Source organism: Ascidiella aspersa, chromosome 9, assembly GCF_963924565.1.
Source record: "Ascidiella aspersa chromosome 9, kaAscAspe10.2, whole genome shotgun sequence".
Classification (NCBI taxonomy): Eukaryota; Metazoa; Chordata; class Ascidiacea; order Phlebobranchia; family Ascidiidae; genus Ascidiella; species Ascidiella aspersa.
Genome location: NC_139455.1, coordinates 25946762 through 25961019, shown reverse-complemented (window position 1 = coordinate 25961019; position 14258 = coordinate 25946762). Strand labels below are relative to the sequence as shown.

General features: G+C 35.4%; 2 protein-coding genes across 2 annotated transcripts; one reads left to right on the top strand and one right to left on the bottom strand.

The window, feature by feature from the left end:
- Positions 1 to 284: 284 nt before the first annotated feature.
- On the bottom strand, positions 285 to 2606 carry LOC146134673 (uncharacterized). Its single transcript, XM_083397408.1, has 2 exons — positions 2331 to 2606; positions 285 to 1347 (listed from the first exon to the last, which is right to left on the bottom strand). Exons 1-2 carry the CDS (start codon positions 2540 to 2542, stop codon positions 837 to 839), a joined length of 723 nt encoding a protein of 240 aa, XP_083253534.1. The 5' UTR covers positions 2543 to 2606; the 3' UTR covers positions 285 to 836.
- Positions 2607 to 6687: 4081 nt separating this feature from the next.
- LOC146134672 (uncharacterized) lies at positions 6688 to 13709 on the top strand. Its single transcript, XM_083396635.1, has 8 exons — positions 6688 to 6978; positions 7568 to 7746; positions 9302 to 9465; positions 9831 to 10022; positions 10661 to 10787; positions 11684 to 11823; positions 12353 to 12453; positions 12846 to 13709. The coding sequence occupies exons 1-8, from the start codon at positions 6730 to 6732 to the stop codon at positions 13098 to 13100; spliced, it is 1407 nt and encodes a 468-aa protein (XP_083252761.1). The 5' UTR covers positions 6688 to 6729; the 3' UTR covers positions 13101 to 13709.
- Positions 13710 to 14258: the final 549 nt, after the last annotated feature.

Sequence of the window (14258 nt, the reverse complement as noted above, 5' to 3'; positions counted from 1 at the left end):
ATAAAAAAGTTTTATAAGCATACTATTTGCTTCAATTTAAAGAAACTTGTATCGTAAAGTTAAACAATAAATTTGAACCGAAGTTTTAGTACCTTATTGATATGGTAAACATTTTACTCTGTTTTGGTTTTGTATTATTAAAATAATAATACTTGACCCACCCAAACCCAGACGCCAAACCCGCACCCTAACCTAAATATCGTGAGTTGATTCAATAATGGTTTAAACGCTGTGGTAGGATACTAGACCAGCGCCAAACAAAGATTTAAACATATCAATTAAGCGTTTTTAAAAGCTCTTTATTTGAAAAGAAAGCGAATTATAGCACAAAAAATCTCACAACAGTTGGTAAGCGAATAAAACTACTAGGTTTAATTAAGCGCTCTAATTTAACAAATTAGGTTTCCTGCTTCCCAATTTTGTCAATCAAACAAGACAAGCTTGCGTATGATCTCTGTGGACACATAAAAATTTGCCAATAATAAACATATTTTTTAAGAACAACAAGTAGCTTTGTAACCAAAACTATAGTACGTGTAACTAAAGTTAAAACATTTACAATCTTTATAATAATAATGTAGTTCAGCACACAACATATATCTAAAAAGTACACTATTAAGTTTTAATCGCCAGCAGGATAGGGTTGCAACATTTTTTTTAAATTGCTCATTTTTTTCGCAAAACATCCCACATTTTTTTTGCAATGAAAATATTTTCTAACACTATTGCTCAAAACTAAAAGTTTTTAAAAAAACAACTGATTAAAACTGTCAAACGGCTCATCAAATTTTAAAGGAACGTCAGTTTTTTTCGTTCAAGAATTAATTGAAAGGTGCTCAGTTTCTCAGTACAGGTCCAGTCACAGCATTCCCCGACCCTATTGGGTTCTGGTGCAGTTGGAACTCGGTCCAGTAATGCTTGTTCGCTTTAGGTCTTGTGTAAATGCGGTCGTTAATGACCCCGGCCCTTCCCGGGTTAAACCTTTCGCCGAAGCTGTACTTTCCAGCAGGTTCAGCTGGTTTATAAAGCTCAGTCGGCCAGTACTTGAACCCATTCATCGCGTGAAGGTAAAAAGCGGTCGGCTTCTTGGACGCTTCCTTGCGTCGCGCGACCACGCTCGATTTCGGCGCGATTTTCTTTGTGACGTCACACGCGAAGACGCGATTCTTGACCTGAGCGCTCCTGAATTTTTCCTCGTCTCGCTGTTTCTTGATCTTTGGAAGAACGATCGGGTTCCCGAACTCGCTTTGCCACGAGTAGAGGGCTTCCGTATCTCTAAGGCGCGCTGATGCCTCGTTCAAGGTTGTCGTACGTTTAGCGTTCCACGCCTCCATTTTGTCGAGCCACCTAAAAAAGAAAAAGAAACACAAAAACTATCAATAATTGTTTGAAAATGGCAGCAAGCTGTAATCCAGTGGTGCTAAAAAAAAAAAAAGCATTTAGTTCGCGAAAGACGATGACATCTCTAACAAGGTAAATACCCAAACACTAGAATCAAACAAGCTGAAACACGCTATCCCGGTTCAGTTTTTATAATAAACATATTTACTTGCACTTGAAATGGAAAAAACACAACAATAAGAGCTATAAAGGCAACAATATCTAAAGAGGATTATGTATGATACTAGGATTGTGCGATTCTTATTTACATGTCCCGATACCCGATATTTGAGACAAAATTTACCGCCAGTTGTTATCCTACTATATTTTTTCGATAAAATTACATTTCAACCTAGATAAGTGCATTAAAACGCCAATTATGGCTTAAATTCAATATTAAATTAGTATTGGATAGGCACCGATACTCCTCTAGTATCGGACGATGACCGATACTACAACTTGGCTTTTCGGCTCCGATCTGATGTTATGTTATCGGACATTTAAATCTAACATAGTATTAGGACAAACGTAATAATAAAGCCAAATATACAATAATAACCATGACGGAATAAAACCAAAAATCCACGGAATAAGACCCAAACTCATCGGAAGGTATGATCTAGATCTAGATGTATGGGACGTTTGGGCGCCGTCGCTCTGGCATCGGCCCTTTTGATCTCGACGTTTGGACGCCCAATAGTTTGAACGGCACCGTTTGGGAGCGGCTGTTTTGGCGCCGATAACGATATTCTAATTAACTTTCAGTTAGAGTTACAAATATTATAGGGGAGTTTTGGCTTAAGTATATGGTAGTATAGCCTGATTCTGACCATTTACGTGACAGGTTTAAAGGCCCTAAATATAGAACATAGCACAAACCATTTACGTGGTTTTATTCTGGCGTTTAAGGTCTTATTCTGATTTTGGACGTTCAGTTTTTTCTTTCCCACCTGAGATAGGTTAGAACTGCTGGCAGCTTTGCAGGTGGCATGTTGAGGTTAGCTTGCAATGCTTGCACGCTGCGGAGCGCTCGTCTTTGCTCCAAGCTGTTCGCTGACTTCTTGGCGCCTTGCATCACGTGACCTGCCGACTTTGCCCCAGAAACTCGACTTGGTTTTGCAAACTTGCTCGCCTGTCTTTCGACTTTTGCCGACTGCGACATTCTTTATCGATTTAGGAAGTGCTTTAACCTTCCCAGAAACTTTTCACGAGTGCTTCGCGCGCCACTTCACGCCAAACAGACTTTCGCTGAAACGCGAGCGACGCCGAACAATAAAAGAAGAACGGATAATGCGCCTCAAGTCATTGTGACGTAGCTGCTTCGCTATTGTAGCCGTAGCCTAAATGTCATACGAGTAAATGCGCCTTTGTGACGTAACGATCGTAAATTTCTTGTTGTTTTTTGGATTTCGACAACAATGAGCATTGTTATCGCACAATTGGATCTATAGTTTCATGCTCTATTATATACAATATTTAACCATTAAACAAACAATTGCGGTGATTTTGAAATATGGAACCCGTAAAAACTCTAGTTAACAGTTTTGTGTTTAAATAAGAAATCCGTTGTTATTAAAACAGGATTTTTGCTCCACATAGATTTACGTTTTTATTCGCCAAGGTGATTTAAATTTGTTTTAATATTAAAAAAAATTGTAATTGTAATTTTTGAGGAAATACAGTAATTACCAAAATTTAATTATGTCGACGTTAAAAGTCATAATATGTATTTCAAGTAATTTAAATTGGTCAAAAAAACAACAAAACAAAACACTTCACAAAGTTAAGTTTGACTTTCTTACCCAGTGGTGAAAGTGGAATAATTTTTTTACCCGAAAGCATGAAAAATGTCAGAGATGACGTCATGAATTTACGTCATAACGAGACGTTTAAACCAGTAACCTTAGGAATCTGAAGTTGTCATTCGATTTTTTGCAAAAAAATGCAACTGGAATCTTGTTTTTAATCTATTTAAGAAGGTGGTGGGATGGACAGGTAAAAAAGGCAAAGCCTGTGAAAAATAAACACTTTTTACCGATGTAAAGTACTTGAAATTGATAATTTAATAAAAACGCTGTTAAGGACAGTTCAGGTTTCCTTTCACCCCTGCTTTAAATGAATGTCATCGGAAATATGATAGAACCAAGAAATATCTTTAAAAACTTTCACAAAAAATAAGCCAGTTTGATTTTGCATTTTAACTTGGTAACCTGTTGTGCAGCGTAATAGACGAAAATGATTAGCTTTTTTAAAGCTTTTGCTATCTGTAATTTGACATAAAAACATGCCATAAATAATCTCGGCCCCCGCGACAATTCAATATACATTACGCAACAATAGCATACATGATGACAAAACAATGGTTCCTTGTTAGCGTGCCTTGATGTAACAAAGGTGTTTGGTTTCAAATATGGATCCAGATGTTGTTGGAATTTGACAACGCTGCAAAATGTGTTTTTAGGTTTTCAACAGTGCGGTACGAATCAGGGTTGTCCGATACATTTATTCCGATACCAATATAGTTGGACAGAAAGTATCGCGGCCCGATACCACGTGACGTCATAACTAGGCTCGAACAAGCAAAATAGAAAAATACGTGACGTTCAACGGAATGTCTTCCAGGTTAATGGACACAAGTTTAGTTATTAAGCTACTAGACCAGGGGTCGGCAACCCCCGGCACGCCAAACGATTTAACGCTCATGTTATATCACCTTAAGCAACCATTAAATCACTAACATATCTTTAACATTATTATTACTTCGCTAACACTAGCGCTAACTAAACGGTTGCACACATTTCCAGCTTGTGTCACAAATTAGTGTCTTAACTGTTGCGTTTAATACTATTTTTTGTGGGTGTTATACTTGTTGTTTACGACTAACTGTTCGTATTACGTCACAATGCCTTAAAACTGCCGTGATGTTCAACCGCGTTAAAGTCACCGGGGTAGGGCATTTTACAATAAAAGTAAGCGTGTGTTTTTTGGGCGACTAAGAAACAAAAGCGAAACTGATATTATTAACACTTCCAGGTATCGACTGAAAAGCGAAGTACGCCAAACTAGCGGGCACAGTATTGTGTATTTAACAGAATTTAACTTATTAAATTAGGTTTAATGGCGTCTACCAAGATACGTAAATTTGATATCAGATTATTAGTAAATTGGATGTCAGATCACAGCAGGGCTGCGGAGTGGAACTCGGGTAATACTAGGTAAACTACCAGAGTTCGACGTGTCGCATGAGCAGTACCAGATTTCGAAACTGCAAATTGATAGGTGGAATAGCGTGGCACATTTTTCATGACCCTATGAGTGGATTGCTGAATATCCATCTTATTTTAGTTACGTAAATCGTCCAAATACAGGTTGTCTAAGCCGGACTCAGGAGTCGATGAAACCTCTATGTACCACATCAAATTACATTAATTAAAACAAACTGGTATTTCGGATTTAACCGTTTTTTTTCTGTCATGATTAATAGTAATCTGTAATCAAACTATTTGTCGGATGAAAAAACGACTATCTTATTTAATTTACCAAATAATTTATCTTAACTTTGACTGAGTGCTTCTTAAAAGTGGAAGAGAATACAGGACAACATATTCTATCGTTTTACTTTGTAGACTTGTATTTTGTTTTCACTCCCCAATTAAATGAAAATAATTTCCACGTGTTGAAATATTGTTTTGCCAAATATAATATCCGCAACTTTTAAGTTCTTATCGATTTTAAAGAATGTTTTTAAACAACTTTTAGACACGTGTGTCTAAAATTTTATTTTTTTTTGTTAAACAAATTTTAAAACAACCACTTGTAATACAAAGTGTGTTTATTTTATTTTAAATTGTAATACTGTAGTGTTGGATATTTTTAAACACCGGCGTTTCTATTTCGTTTCAAAAGCGTTGTGTTTTCGATTTTTTTGGCGAAAAACGTTAATTTAAAATAAATGTCAAGATTACCCTTGTAAAAAACGTTGTATATGTTCCTTTGTTAATTTTGATCGTTTAAGTAGTCATAGGTATCTTTTCAAAAAATATCGAGTTCATAAGGAAGTGATTGGTTGTCACGTTTGGCGTGGATAGTTAATGGCGCTGGTCTACTCTAGAATTCGGCGCTCTTTCACTATTGTACGTAAAAATTAATAAAAAAAAACTTTCTTCAAATGCCGCATACCACAACGCATATTGTTTGGGTTAGAGTGCGGGTTAGCGTTTGATTGAGGGTGGGTGAAGTTATTATTAATAATAAACATAATATTACTTGACCCACCCGCACCCAAACAATATGCGTTGTGGTATGCGGTATTATTTTGTTTTGTTTTTTGCATAACTTTTCACGTACATAAGTGAAAGAGCGCCTAGAATTCTACCACAGCGTTAAAACAATTAATAAACTAACGCACAATATTTGGGTTAGGTTGGGGTTTTGGGTGTGGGAGTGGGTGGGTCAAGAATTATTATATTTATTTTTTATTAATAACCCTTGACCTACCCAAACGCTATAACCGAACCGTAACCCAAATATTAAAATTCGTTTTGGTAGGATTCTAGGGTAACACTAATTTGCAGAATAGTCGGAACGCTCACTGATTTACGGAATGGTCAGAATTGTTCATTCTGTTCCTACAGCTTCGTTCTTTTCGTTCCGACAGTTAATTCCGTGCCGACCATTCATCAAATTAGTTTCGGCCCTATTCATTCCATTCCGACAATTCCAACCATTCCGTAAATTAGTGAGCGTTCCGACCATTCATCATTCCGTAAATTAGTATTACCCGGATTCTAGATCAGCGCCCGAAACTTTGAACGAGGTTTTTTATCAAGTTAATGAAGTAATTTAATTGGGCGCTGGCCAAGAATTCTACCACATTATAAAATCAACGCATAATATTTGAGTTAACGTTTGGGCGAGGGTGGGTCAAGTATTAGTATATTTGTTTTTTAATATTAATACTTGACTTACCCAAACGCTAACACCGCACCCTAGCCCAAATAATGTGCGTTGTGGTAGGATTCTAGACCAGCACGTTGAAATGGATTACGGAATAAAACTTGGAAAATTAAATCAAGCAACACCCAAGCCTGAATACTAACCCTAACTTCAACCTAAATCATTTCAATTTTTAACTAATGGGTTTATGTTAACCTAAGCGATCCGGGCAAATAGCAAATTTTATTTCTTGCTGGGCACGATCTGTCAAAAAGTGAGAAAAAAAGAGATTTTTTAAAGCTTGGTGCGCAGTGCCATAAAATACACTGGCAACCTTTCTTTGTTTAAAATGATTTGTTTTTATACAGGTTTTTCATTGTGTTTCTCGATAAAAATATAGTAAACACATCCACTATGGCTTACAAAGCACAGAAAGTTCAAAAGGTCATGGTTCAGCCGATCAACCTTATCTTTCGCTATCTGCAAAACCGCTCGCGTGTATCGATATGGGTTTACGAGCAGGTGAACATGCGCATCGAAGGACATATTGTCGGTTTTGACGAGTACATGAACCTTGTGTTGGACGATGCAGAAGAAGTTCATCTCAAGAAAAACGACCGCAAAACGCTAGGGAGAGTTATGTTGAAAGGAGACAACATCAGCGTTATTCAGCAAGTTCAAGATTCACTACCACAACCTGCAGGAATGTGAACAAAATCGCAAAAACTATTTTCAATTGATCCTGATTTTACTGTATTTTGCGATGTCAAGATGTTGTTCTCGCACCGGGCAGTTTAAATTTTGCTGTACAATATTCATGAAATTTCTACTTTTAGACCAATTGTAAATGTATTTTTATGGCAATGTTATATCTGCCATGTCATGAATATTGTGAAAAGTTACATAATAAAGTAGGAAATACGAAGTAAGATACAGTTACAAAAAAAACTATTATTTCATGCTTGTTTTTTTGTTTTTGGATCAAGTTTGACGAGTTTATAATTTTACTTTTATATACACTGCCTTGATTTAACTTGGTTCTATGGAGATAAGTTTTGTTGTGATTGCAATCTCAGTCTTGTAAGTAATTTATGCACAGACTGAATAACATCAATGTTTTGTTAAAACCGCTTTCAAGGTTTAAATCTAATTTTCTCAAATAAATTTTGTTTGTAATGCTGTTCTTCATTGCAATCTTGATAAAGTCGTTAAAAAATTGCGAAAAATTTGAGATTTTGTATTTTTACTTTAGATGGAGTTACACCCGATTATAGAGTTAGGTACTGAACCGAAAGCTGACGTGTGGTACGTCGTTTCGTCACCCCATCCTCCATGTGAGAGGGTGGGACAAGCCATGCTTTGTGGGAGGGACCATAACTTGTACATATTTGGCGGTGCTGATCCTTTACTGGCCTACAATGATTTTTACAGGTATAAAAATTTTGAAGTTGTTTTTGAATTACATAAAATTAATTATTTATATAGTCTCGTTCAGGTTTGCCAAGTTTTTTTAATTCACAAATTAAATATTTCTGGGATTTTCAAAAAGTCAATTTTCAATTTATTGTGCAGCTTAAGGTATCTACTTCTAAAGTGTCAAAAAATAATTAATTATTAGTATTAGGACAAAGCATTTTTCAATATTTGTTAAACTAGCACAGTGGTTTTCAACCCGGGTTCCGCTTGTACAGTCCAGGGTGTAGCGTGTTTTTCTTGTCATTTTGTCAACTGCGAATTCTAACTTTAATTATTAATTTGCGCCTTACTTTAAAAATAGGGACTAGGGACTTGGGTTCATATTTCGAAATGTATTAAACTGTAACCTTGATTCTTATTTTGGTTGGTATGTGTTTTTAAGATGTGCACACGGCCCTTTTTACGCCAGTTTAACATTCTCTGCACACGGGACGTTTAATGGTGCGTTTCTAGTGATGCGTTCTTTCTAATCTGACCTCTGGCGATTTTCCACTGGACTCTTAAATTTAATGACTGCCAATCTCGCAAATAATGGTCGCCTTGTTCTGATCTAATCTTTTCGCTGGCGCCAGCCGTCCTCGGACCGAAGAATTAATCTGTTTGCCATCGCTATAACTTTTACTGTCTTTATTAAATTGCGTGCTTTCCTATAACTCGTCGACGCCCTTCTCGCATTTCCAGTTCTTGCGTAACTGCTTTTTAGAAGGTGCCTATATTAATCGGCGTCAGAGCGTCTCTTTTGTCCAGTATTTGGGAAGTGGGCCATTGCGTATAGAGGTCAGCACGTTTTGTGTAGTGTTCTGCCTTGTAAGTAACTTTTGCTCACGTATTAAGCGTTGGTGTGGTGTTTGACATTTTGGCTCATCTAATACACTTAGTTGCTTGGGTTAAGTTGTGTGGTCTGTAGAATAAACTTAAGCATTGAGGCAAATAACTCCCGATTATCTTTTAAGAACTCATTGCGGTTGCGTCCTGTCGGACAAGTATAGGTTAGGCGGTAGATTCTAATATACTAGGGCGCGGCAGGGCGTAACACAGGGGTTCCGCAATTTCTTAATTCTTTAGCTAACTGAGGTGTTTTTATTACACTGGGGTTCCTCGAGACAGTCAAAATAATTGAACTGGGGTTCCCCGAGACATTGGAATGTTTCCTTAGGGTTCCACTCCAGCAAAAAGGTTGAAAAGCACTGAACTAGAATATAATCCAAAACTTGTTGTTTTCAAATAGCAATGGTGTTGTGTTTCTTGTCAAATGTAGCCTTAAGACAACAGTAAAACTTTAAACTTTTAGTATCTAGCACTAGCAGTGGTTCTCTAACTTTTTTACCTCTGAGACAGTAAAAAATCAAAAAAATCTTTGCATACTTTCGACAGAACAACACTTCTTTAAAATTTAAGTTTTATGTGGTCTTACTCGAGTCCGGCTTTGACTCCGCAGTCCTGTTTTTTAGAAATTTAAACCGATCTGCAGATACATCAGTGAACACATCTTACACTTTTTATTTTGCAGATTTGACCTGAAAAGACATACATGGTCGAAATTGTCTCACCGAACGTTCCAAGAGAGATATGAACATTGTGCATTTATACCAGAATTTGATGGTGAATCTGTTTATATGTTCGGAGGAGCTGATAAAAGCAAAAACCTTAACTCAGTGCAAAAGATGCATCTAGGTATGACCATTGATAAATTTAATATCAACTTAAATAAACTGAAGCCACAATAAGTTGTAGTCCTACTAGTACAAGAATACTTTCTGTCGTGCTTAATGTTTGGGTTGAAATTTAATGATAAAAGCTAAAAAAAAATCTTTATATTGAATTCAGGTGATTGTTTAATATAAGCACAAAAAACAAACAACTCTAAAATTTCTAACCAAGAGTCTTAAGGAAAAATATAGTCATTTCTATTTTTTTACATAGTATTATTTAAAAAAAAAACATTTTTTAACCGTTTTTAAGTGTATTTCAGCACACAATAAATCTTTAATTAGGTAAATGCCATCTAAATTTGTTTAATTTTTTTTAACACCATTTAGAAACTGGAGAAGCAACTTTGCTGAATGTATCTGGTGAATACCCTTCCCCGAGAACCATCCACTCTGCTGTCTCTAGTGGCAACTGTTTGTATATTTGGTGCGGAGGTCACCAGGGGTCAAACCCAGTCATGGATCAGCGACTTCACGTATTTGATGCGCAGAAAAACTTGTGGAAACAACCGATGATCAAAGGTATGTTTTCTATGTTTAATCAATTAACGGACAATTTTGGAAACACACAATAAGACCTAAAAAGCGACAATAGCTAAGGCAGTAATATCATCAAAACAATAGTATTGAGACCAATGACATATGAAGGGCTTTTCAGAATAAGACCTAAATGGCCAAAATAACGCCCTGGAACATGTTGTATTCTGATGGTTTTAGGTTTTATTCCGACGTTGAAGTTGTTCGTATCTCAGTCTTCTGGCTGGAGTCCACAATTTTATCTTTAATTTGACAAACAGACTGATCTTGTTGACAGTTAAGGTTGTTATTGTTGGCCATTAGCATTGTTGAAGTGAATCATCCGAGTTACAAATAAACACTTTATGCCAATGCTGCTGAGTCGGGTAAAACTAACCATAGTCTTACTCTGGTCAAAAAATTTAAACTGAGTCAGTCCAAATATGCAATTTTATATAATCCCAAATCTGGCCACAAGCCTGTATTCCACCCATTCATGTAACTAAAACAAAGTGGATATTAAGCAAACCACTCCTAGTGGGTTTATATAATTCATCCAAACACTATACGTTGTTGGAAAACTCCGCCTCCACAGCCCTGCTTAATACAATGTTTAAATATTTATAACTTATGTATATTTGCAGGCAGCATGCCAAGTCCCAGACACGGCCATGTTATGTCAATGGTCGGCAACAACATTTATGTCCACGGTGGAATGTGTGGACCAACTCTTCACCAAGACCTCTACAAAATAAACCTCATTGCATCATCGTAAGACTCCTTTTAAAATGAAACAAAACAAAAAAATGTTTTGTATTGTTGCACTTTTTTGTCAGAAGTTTTTTTCATTAAAAGAGCAGCATGGCATTTTCAATAAAAAATATTGACGGAATGTTTTTTGTGTAATTTCGAAATACAAATTTACAAGAAAAGTTCAAAAAGTTTTTTAGGTTTTATAAAAAATTAGCAAAAACATTTATGTGTATTGTGACCCTTTTATGATTAATTTAACCGAAAAGCATGTTTGATATTTTTATTAACAATTTTTCGTAACTAAAAGTTTTGTTTTTTATTAAATTTAGTAAACATCTTAATCTATGGAAAACAGTCCCTACAAATTCAGTTCTAAGTTTGTCGTCTTTCATTCAAAATGTATATTAAATTATACTAAAGATCGACCGATATAACTTTTAGAAATTTTTCCAACCGATACCTGATTCAAATTTTTCATATACGTGGGATATGATAGTTTATCTACGTCTTTCTATTTGTGGTATTTTTATTATGCATTTTTACTTTGCCTAGTGCTGAACACAGTACACCAAACTCAATGTTAAACTAGTTGAAAATAAAAAAATTGAATGGGAAACATTGTAAGTTTATAAAATAGGATATTTTTGGTTTTAAGGAAAAGGTATGTAATATTTTCATCGTGAAATATTGGATATTGGTGAAATAATTTGCCCAAATGTTTTGATATAAGTGTAATGTTTATCGATATTATCAGTAAACCAATATATCTCTAAATTAGACAGCCATTCCAACTTTGTGTTTTTACGGCTAGATCAAAAAAATTGGCAATTAAACAAAAAATCTATAATAACACCTTTTTTTACTATGTTTAGCTGAAATCATATCATTAGCTATTGTTTATATTTTTATTCTAGTTGTACCAAGTTAAACGCAACAGGGGAACTCCCATCAGCGAGAGCAGGCCACACAGCGGTCTCCCGAGAAACAGACATCTTTATTTTTGGTGGTCTGACACAAGATGGCGCACTTGACGAAATGTTTAAACTTGACACAGGTGATTTAATACATGAGATTGAATTTTGTTTCATCTTTTTTTTTAAGAAAAGCTGCTTTTAAAAGGAATATATCTCCTGAAAATTACAGTCTAAAGATTGTCAATGATTTTGTTAAATTAAAACTTTCATTGACACCCCTAGTATTAGCAAAGGTGTATGGGTGAGGGTCTGAGGGGTGGGTATTTGCGTATTTGTAAGTTGTTGCAATTCGTTAAAGATTACAGAATCACTAGCTTAAGCTGATTTATTTACATTACTTATAACTTTTTACTACTAGCCTTGCATTGGAAAATTTTCTAAGACAAAAGAATGTAAGACAAGGCAAGGGCTTGCATGCTACAGATTTGCTTAACTAAAAATTGTTAAAGGCGATTATAGAACTGCTATAAAACAATATATATATTGGTAACTTTTTTATATGTCCTTTCATTGCGAAAAAAAAATGTTTCCACTTTTAAATGTTAAATGTTTTGTCCCAAGGATGCATTCCATCTATAGTTTGTTAATCTGTTGTTTGTATTTCAACAGTTGGTTTGGTTTGGTCAAAAGTGAAATTTGATGTTTCACCTCCGACCCCAAGACTCGACCACTCACTGCTACTTATCGATCTTCCAATCGTTAAACTCAAGGTTGGTGTCATAGCGCATAGTGATGTTCAAAGTAGAATCCCAAGTTACCCCAGAGTAACAGATTTGAAATCCAGAATATCAAATCCGCCTTCCCCCAACTATTTTTTGCCAATCCTTACTGCATTAACGCAACAACTTTTCGCGTTCCGTGCGAATATAGATTACGTTTTGGCAGGTCTTGTGGCTTTTGCCCCATTTCGATAAATTTTCAGCCAAAGCCGCAACGAAAATCAAAACTAACCCCAACCTTAACAAGGTAAAGGCCTCCTCGCTTTGTGAGAACCGATAACGTATTTGCAATGTAGGTATTTGTCTTTGTAGAGCTGCAAACATTTTGGAATTTATTTTAATTGATTAAAAACTTTTCTTACGAAATAAAATGTTTTATTTAGACAAAAAATGGCGACGATTCTGGTGAGAAAACCTCCCTATCATCCGCCCCAACCATCGTCCCATTGGATGACTGGAGCGCAAGTACAAGCGGTTCCACCCTCGGTGACGCAACAGGTGACAGTGTGACGTCACAACAGCCCCAAAGTGACGTGGAAATCAGTGGCAGTGTACCAGTATTTATAGTGTTTGGTGGAATGGACTCGTTGGGAAATCTTTACAACGATGTCTCGCTATTAAGGCTCGGTTCAACTTAATGTTTTTTAGTTTTTTGGTGGACACTCGTTTATTGCAGTTTAACGATGGTATTTTTGCTGCTAAAAAAACATATTAGATTGAAAACTAGTTTTAGTGATTTTTGTCAAAATTTTTACACGTTTGGATATTTGCCCAAAACAAACTTCGTTTAACATTTTGGGTTAAACAGCCTTCCAATGTGATTTTTGATATGAAAGCGTTGATACCTCAGTTATTTTTGCCTAAATTTTTACAGAACTAAAACTAAGGGCTAAGATTTGTAATTAACAGTTCAAAATACTTCGTTGGCCTAATTTTTTGGGATACTTCAAACACTGGTTTCAATTCAACTTTAAAAAGCTGATCTTTTGCAAAAAGGGTAAAATTGGTTTACCGCGTCAAATTCTAATAGTTTTAAAATTTAAAGTCTTCAATTTGTTTATTTCCCATTTTGTTAAATTTATTTTTTTAAAAGAAGTTATAACGTTGTCCGCTGTTTAACATATATCCACTCGTAAATTCCTAATACGATATTATTGGCATGGTTAATTTAGAATTCTGTTGTAGTTCATATGTTTTTATTTCTTCGTATTTTGTCATCACTGTATTTGTTCGAATTTTTATGCAAATTAAACCTATATTTTTACACCGGTTCTTATTATAAATAAAAAGCGTTAGTTATTTAAACCACAAACAAACTTAGCAGAAACATGTTTAACCTAGGGAATGATATTTTCTAAATATACACAAGCAGGTTTTGAGCAATTATAACGGTCGCTCAGAATTTTCTGATGGAGATACCTTTTTTCTTGAACACTATATAATTTTCAAGGTCCTACACGAAATGACAGTCATTATTATAATCAAATAAGCAAAATAATTAGAACTGAAACCAAAAATGTAATTTTTAAGGAAAATATTTTGACAAAATTTTGGGAAGAATGAGGTATGACGTAATGCTTACTGCAGCTATTAATTTTGGTTAACGTTTGGGTTGGGCCAAGTGATATTATATTTGTTCTCATAGGTCAATAAATGACTAAAAAATGAATAAAATATTTTTTATCGTTGCGAGTATCTGCATTAAACATTACGTCATACCTTATCCTGCCTTGGACTCAACATTTGGTCAAAGTATTTTCCAATTTCTAATGTTTCTAGGCCTAAGTAAGCTTAGT